The sequence below is a fragment of the Mustelus asterias genome, chromosome 19 (genome assembly GCF_964213995.1).
Source record: "Mustelus asterias chromosome 19, sMusAst1.hap1.1, whole genome shotgun sequence".
NCBI lineage: Eukaryota > Metazoa > Chordata > Chondrichthyes > Carcharhiniformes > Triakidae > Mustelus > Mustelus asterias.
Window position 1 is genome coordinate 17,098,227 of NC_135819.1, and position 7,996 is coordinate 17,106,222.

At 47.9% G+C, this 7,996-nt stretch overlaps 1 protein-coding gene across 1 annotated transcript; it reads left to right on the plus strand.

Moving 5' to 3' along the window:
- Positions 1-1,307: 1,307 nt before the first annotated feature.
- LOC144507649 (zona pellucida sperm-binding protein 3-like) lies at positions 1,308-5,271 on the plus strand. The gene is made up of 7 exons (XM_078234806.1): positions 1,308-1,709; positions 4,121-4,236; positions 4,324-4,427; positions 4,517-4,694; positions 4,782-4,908; positions 4,987-5,075; positions 5,166-5,271. Exons 1-7 carry the CDS (start codon positions 1,308-1,310, stop codon positions 5,269-5,271), a joined length of 1,122 nt encoding a protein of 373 aa, XP_078090932.1.
- Positions 5,272-7,996: the final 2,725 nt, after the last annotated feature.

Here is a 7,996-nt window from a genome sequence, read left to right on the forward strand (position 1 = left end):
TTCACATCAGACTCTCCACCTTCATTCCGGCTTTTCTGCTGCTTTCATTTTGTCTCATTGCTTTCTTTATTCTTTCCTGTTACATTCCGACAGTTGCTAGGCAACCAGTCACACCTGGAGACATCTGGGGCTCAATTGTCCCAAAGAAAAATGAAGTTTAAATTCAGTTATTATTGTCACAAGTAGGCTTACCTAAACACTGCAATGAAGTTACTGTGAAATTCCCCTCGTTGCCACACTCCGCCGCCGGTTCGGGTCAATGTACCCTAAACAGCACGTCTTTCAGACTGTGGGAGGAAACTGGAGCACCCGGAGGAAACCCACGCAGACACGGGGAGAACGTGCAGACTCCGCACAGACAGTGACCCAAGCCGGGAATCCAATCAGGGTCCTTGGCGCTGTGGGGCAGCAGTGCTAACCATTGCGCCACTGTGGAAGTGTCCAACGGGCATGAATACAGTAGTTGTTGGCACCCATGTTGTGGGCGAGTTTAGTTTAATGAATTTCCGGCACTCTGTACGGCACAGAGGCCGTGAGGGGATTTACGCCGGTGTGGGGGGGCTAATCCCACTCGAGAGGCAGGCAGCAGCGTGCTGAGGGTCTCACTGTGTGTGCACTGATCTCCCTGGGACACTCCCTGCCCCGAACCCCCTGGGGAGCCTCAATGGCCTCTAGTCCCACCAGCGAGACCATCGCGCCTGGTCCCCATTGATGGGAGAGCAGACGTGATCCCCACTGGTGTGGACCCGCACTGGCAGGGTGGGAAACCTTTGCAAGCCCGGACGATTGGGTCCTGGGCTCGCTAAATAGATACAGAGCAGCTTCTGCATATTGTAATCAGCCTCACGCTGGTCCCCGGAGCCAGGCTGCTTCAAATGGACCGGGAAGATCGCCACTGACCCCACGCTGGTTGCCAATCCCGTTTCTTTCCCTCCCGCTAACATTCCCCGGCTCACTGAGCTACTCGAGCAGCGCAGCGGGCCGGGAAAATCGCACCCATTCTGTTTCTTCACTTTCCCCATTCCCACTGTCTTTATCTTTTGTCCCGTAAAACCTTTCATCATTTCATCTCTCCGCCCTCCACCCTATCACACAGCTTCCCTTCTGTTCTTCCACAACTCTCCCCATTGGAGCCACTCCTATTGGTCCAAACAAAACAGTAATAAATCCACATGCTGTGTGATTGGTGCGAATTGTGGAGATTGGGGCTGGTTAATTGGTTCGCTTGTTGTTCTTGTTTCTGGAATGATTGCTGTCAGCTGAGTGTGGGCTGTGTGTATAAAAGGTGTTGCTTGGTGCCTGAAGGGATGGTTCAGTTGTTTGGTATGATGGGAGATTTTGGAGTGAGGGTTTTCTTCCCAGTGCTGGTGTTAGTTGGAGCTGTTTGTTGCTCTGATACTTGGCAACAGTCTCGAGGCCAGAGGTTTCCATGGATAGTCAAAGCCACCCCTAGGACTCAGACAGTCCCTCCTCCTGGCCCTCCCTTTGATTCCCATTTCCGTGTGTCTCCAGTGCAGAGTGTGAGGGTGCAGTGTGGAGAGGACAAGCTGCTGGTCAGGGTCCAGCTGGATTTATTTGGAACCAGGCACCTGGTTAAAGCTGCTGATCTGACCCTGGGGACAGCAGGTTGTCGGCCAACCAGGATCTACTCTCAGAACCACACTGTCCTCTTTGACTATGGACTCCATGAGTGTGGCAGCAGATTGCAGGTAATGTGAATCCTCAAACTCTGCCTCTGAGCTTGGGCTGTAGGTTGTTCCCCACCCTTCACTCCAACAATTGGTGAGATGTCATTGATATTGAGGAGATGGCTGTCTCCTGCTTTACAAACCCCAAACTAGCTTTCTATTCTGGATTGTACTTTGCTTTCACTGGTCTGTGTCTCTTTAACCCATTGTTCTGGAAGCTTCTCTTTGCTTCCTCTAAGCTTTTCCTCTTGTTTTGAGGATTTTCAGTTTGATTTCCCCTCATTCAAATCAACTCAACTGAGGGTTGGGTTTCAGTCCAGTTTCACCCAATTGGATCGAGTCTGAATGAAATGGGAATTGAGATGGATGGGACTAAAGAGTAACTCCACACTTCCCACTTTCCCAGTCATTGGAATAAACGGGACCCTGATTCCAAACTGTTCTATTCCCATGCTCCAAATTACTGACAACTTGTGGCTCCTTTTCCTGTTAACTGAAGCTTTTATTGCATCACTTCCCTGTTAATTGATTCTGGTCTTGTGCTAATGATCTCTCCTTGCAGCAAGGGCTGAGGTTGCATAGCAACACGGCGAACCAGATGAGGCCATTCAGCCCCTGCAGCCTGTTCCCCAGTCATTACAATCAGGACAGTCCAAAAATGTGTGGGTTAGGTTGATTGGCCATGCTAAAAATTTCCCCTTGGAGCCCTGAGATGCGTAGGTTAGTGGGATTAGTGGGTAAATATGTAGGGATATGGGGGTAGGGCCTGGGTGGGATTGTGGTCGGTGCAGACTCGATGGGCCGAATGGCGGCCTCCTGCACTGGAGGGTTTCTATGATTTCTATGACTGAGCTTCCCACAGTCCCCATGTTCCTGTCCTCTCAACATTATTCCCTCAATGTCTGGAAATATTGAATTGAATTGATTGAATTTTTTTTTTGAATTAACCAAGTGTTCATGAAGGTAGGGCAGTTGATGTCATATACATGGATTTTAGTAAGGCGTTTGATAAGGTCCCCCCATGGTCGGCTTATGATGAAAGTGAGGAGGTGTGGGATCGAGGGAAAGTTGGCCGATTGGATAGGTAACTGGCTGTCTGATCAAAGACAGAGGGTGGTGGTGGATGGAAATTTTTCAGACTGGAGGCAGGTTGCTAGTGGAGTGCCACAGGGATCAGTGCTTGGCCCTCTGCTCGTTGTGATTTTTTTTTTATTAATGACTTAGAAGAGGGGGCTGAAGGGTGGATCAGTAAATTTGCTGATGACACCAAGATTGGTGGAGTAGTGGATGAGGTGGAGGGCTGTTGTAGGCTGCAAAGAGACATAGATAGGATGCAAAGCTGGGCTGAAAAATGGCAAATGGAGTTTAACCCTGATAAATGTGAGGTGATTCATTTTGGTAGGACTAATTTAAATGTGGATTACAGAGTCAAAGGTAGGGTTCTGAAGACTGTGGAGGAACAGAGAGATCTTGTGGTCTATATCCACAGATCTCTAAAGGTTGCCACTCAAGTGGATAGAGCTGTGAAGGCGGCCTATAGTGTGTTAGCTTTTATTAACAGGGAGTTGGAGTTTAAGAGCCGTGGGGTTATGCTGCAACTGTACAGGACCTTGGTGAGACCACATTTGGAATATTGTGTGCAGTTCTGGTCACCTCACTATAAGAAGGATGTGGAAGCGCTGGAAAGAGTGCAGACGAGATTTACCAGGATGCTGCCTGGTTTGGAGGGGAGGTCTTGTGAGGAAAGGTTGAGGGAGCTAGGGCTGTTCTCTCTGGAGCGGAGGAGGCTGAGGGGAGACTTAATAGAGGTTTATAAAATGATGAAGGGGATAGATAGAGTGAACGTTCAAAGACTATTTCCTTGGGTGGATGGAGCTATTACAAGGGGGCATAACTATAGGGTTCATGGTGGGAGATATAGGAAGGATATCAGAGGTAGGTTCTTTACGCAGAGAGTGGTTGGGGTGTGGAATGGACTGCCTGCAGTGATAGTGGAGTCAGACACTTTAGGAACATTTAAGCGGTTATTGGATAGGCACATGGAGCACAGCAGGATGATAGGGAGTGGGATAGCTTGATCTTGGTTTCAGATAAAGCTCGGCACACCATCGTGGGCCGAAGGGCCTGTTCTGTGCTGGACTGTTCTACGTTCTAATAAATCCCTCTGTCCTGAATATCCTTTGCGAGTGACCATTCCCAGCTCTGTGGGGCTGGATGAAGAAATTCCTCATCGCATTAATCCTAAATGACTGACCCCTGTCCTAAGATGACTCCCCCTAATAGACTCTCCAGCTTGGGGGAGCAGCCTGTTCACACTGACCCTGTCAATCCCCTTGAAGAATTGTTTTAATGGGATGAGTTCCTTGTTAACACCAGTGTAGAACATTCTCATTTCAGATCAGTTCTTCATTCCTTCAGCTGCTGTCTTTCAGATGACTGGAGATATTCTGATCTACAGCACCCACCTGACCCACAGCCCAGAGTATCATGGATCTGTTATTGTGAGAACCAATGGAGCTGTTGTTCCCATTGAGTGTCGTTATTTTAGGTGAGAATCTTTAATCGATTGTCAATAAGATCTCCAGCTGCTAGTGACCTCTGACCTTGTCCTAAAATGGCTCCACTGTCTTTCCAGGAAGGACAATGTGAGCAGTAACCCCATCAAGCCCACCTGGATCCCATTCAGCTCCACCAGGTCTGGAGAAGGACATCTGTCATTCTCACTGCGCCTAATGAATGGTATGTGATGGGTGGATGGTGAGCGATTTCCTGTCCTCACTCACGGAGTTACACCCACTGTCTCCAACCCTTGTCCTCTTGTACTTCAGGTGACTGGCTTACAGAGCGCACTTCGACTGTCTACTACCTGGATGAGCTAATTCACATTGAGGCCTCTGTTTCAATGAGCAACCACATGGCCCTGAAGCTCTACATTGACCGCTGTGTAGCTACATTGAGGCCAGGCCAGGACTCCACCCCGAGAAACAGCATCATTGACTACAATGGGTAAGGAGCTCTCTGCTTTCTCCAGCTGCTCCCATCTCAATGGCTTCTCTGGATTCACTTCATGTCCCTTTTTCTATCTTTCTTCAGTTGCCTCCTGGACAGCAAAGCTGAGGACTCCTTTTCAACCTTTGTGTTGCCAGGAGAGGAGCGGGAGCCGGGCAAGCTCCGCTTTGACCTGGATGCCTTCCGTTTCTTTGGAGATGAGCGTTCCTTGGTAAGAGGAAGCTGATCATTGGGGTCTCTGTTGGGAGGGAGTCATTAAATAACCACTTGTGTTGAATGTGTCCCTCAGATTTTCATCACCTGTCACCTGAAAGTTGCTCCAGTGGATCGGAGAGATTCCGGGAACAAAGCTTGTACTTGGCAGAAGATGCAGAATGTGTAAGTTCCCCCTCTCTCCCTCAGGGATGTGTTTGTGTGGAGAAGTGATGCACAACCTGGTGGATTGACTGACTGAATTCTCTTGTTTAGCTGGAGCCCATTAGAGGAATCGAGCTTTGACATTTGTGCCTGTTGCCATGTGGGCAACTGTGGGGCCACAAGGGATTTGGATCCAGAGGAAGGAGAGATCTTGTAGCTGAAGCTGGTAGGACATTGATCCTCTAGATGTGGGAGCTTCCCCCTTTCCCCTCTCTAACTGGAATGGTTGATATTGCAGAGAGTGAAGCTGGATTGAAGTGGGAAGCTGAGGCCTCACTTGGACCCCTGCTCATTCTGGATCCTGCTGTGATCAACCTGGCAACAGCCTCCCTGAATGAGGCTGAGGGAAGGATACAGAAGAGGTCTCCAGGGGGTGAGTTGGCTGGCTGCTGGTTTCCATTTCCCCCTCGGTGTTAGCTTCACTAACCATTGGTTTCTCATTGCTTTGTAGGTGTGGAGTCTGAGGTGGTCCTGATTGTGACCCTGACTGTCACAGCTGTCTCTCTGATCTCTGCTTCATTGATCACCTTGTTCCTGTACAGGAAACACAATCAAACTGTGTTCAACCAGTCATCAAATGATCAATAAAGCACTGACTGGGAGCTGATTGGTCAATGCATCCTCCATGTTAGTTCAATGGCTCCATGGGACTGATGGTTGGGGTGAGCCAATTCCAGCACAGAACTGGGCCTCCTGAATGATTGGTTTACTGAGTGTTGAGAGAGAAACACTAACTCTGTGGATTTGATGGGAATGCTGCTGGTTTTCTCTGTTTCGGAGCCCAGTGTGGGCGAGGGGGTGTGATCAGGTCTGGGGATCTCCTTGTGGAGCTGAGCCTGGCTGCTGGGGCTGCCTCCTTCTCTCCCATGGTGATGCTCACCCCCTGGAGAGTGGGCCCAGTCTTTTGGAATGTTTGTGACCCGTGGTTGTTACCCACACGGCCAAGTGTTAATTTGCAATGAATTTGTTTTCGTTTAGCACCTGAGAACTCGGTGACCAGCTCATTTACTGATCTGAGCCTACGTGACTTTTCCATGATCTAAGCTAGTCACCTGAAGACATTATAACCATGAGCCTTCACACTTTAACTTCTGCCAGGGCCCAACCCAAAATGTGTTCCAGGTCACTTGATTCTCCTTTGTCTTGTTGGTGTTGTACTGGGATTACTCAGGATCTTTCAGCCAGGTAGTGCTCCAACTCACGTCACCATTGTATGTGCACCGTTGTAAATGCATTTTACTGACTGCTTGCTCAGTGCTCTATAGATTGAGATTTGTGTTTCTGTTGGAAAAGAGCGTGTCCAATTTGGAGTTGGAGATTCAAGATGGAGGAGTCCCAGAGCAGGTACAGCACTTAGATATTCTACTATATTCATAAATACCCCAGGATGGCGTCAGAAGGGGACAGCATTTAAACAGGCCCTTTGACCCAACTTGTCCATGGCATCCAATTTTTACCATTAAGCTAGTCCCAATTGCTTGCATTTGGCCCATTTCCCTCTTTACTAATATCACTGTCTAAATGCAAGAGACAAAATTACAACTTATCCCTGACAAGTGGTTAGCACTGCTGCCTCACAGCACCAGGGACCCAGGTTCAATTCACAGGTTGGGTCTCTGGAGTTTCATCCCAAACCAAAGATGTGCTGGTTCAGTGGATTGGTCATGCTAAATTGCCCCTTGGTGTGATGGGGACCCAGCTCGGGTAATCAGGATAGGGCCTGGGTGGGATTGTGGTTGCTGCAGACTTGATGGTCCAAATGGCTGCCTTCTACACTGTAGGGATTCTATCTACATTCAACGCCCTGTGGAAATGCCCCTCTGCACCCTTTTATATCTCACCCCTTGCCTAACCTATGCCCTCGCGATTGAGACTCCCCTATCATTGGGAAAGATGTTGAGTAACTCTGCCTCATTATAAGTGCAGAATAGAAAACTAATCTGTTTTAAGCACTGATTGGACAAGTTCCCTCCAGTCTTTCCTGGGGCGTGAGCAGCCTGCATTAGCCAGGCAGTGAAACTAGCAAGTATCACTGCTGCCTTATTATCAGTGACCCCATTCTAGTTCAATCTATTCCTCAATTATGGCAACTTCATGGTTGAAGAAGAATCCAAATCCATCGCCCACTCCCAAATTCCTGGAAGAAGCTGGTTAACTGGAACAGCAGTTTTGGGGGAAAATACTTCACAACAAGTAACACCCTGTAACCTAATGCCATGCATCAATTTGAAGTCAGATAATTGAATCCCATTCCATTTTTACTGGCTTGGAAGTCAAGATGGTGAATCGATCTGCAGCTCAGAATGACAATAGAAAGAACTTGGTGATGGGGAGTGTGACCCTAAACAAGCTGCATTAGAGTCTGTCAAACTGAGCCTGGAACAAAGGTGCTTCAATAACCATGACTAATTTTAATATTCATACAGAATCACATTGGCAAAGGAAGCTTGAAGAAAGTTTGCAGAACATATCTTTGGTGGGGGGTGGAATATGTAATAAGACAGGATTAATTAATCTAACTGTTCGGGTTCCAGATCAAAAATCCAAGTCTGGTTCGGCTGCAAGACTGGACCCTGAGAACTTCTTATATTGGCATAAATGTGAGAAGAGGATACTTCCTTCCAGGGACAATCCAACTGAGTAGATAGTTTAAATATAATTCCCAACCATAAATATACTTTCTGGAAGTTCCAAAAGCCTGCAGAATCTGGCTGCCTTCATCTAAGTTGCATTCCTTCCAGCCACACTGACTGCCTGGAGCATGAAGCTGATGTTTTTAAACCAAAAAACAGCAGCTGTCATCATACCTCCCCTTTTTTAAAAAAGAATTTAGCCAAAATTAAAGATGGCTTCATTTTTCTAAAGCCTCTAGTTTTGAGATA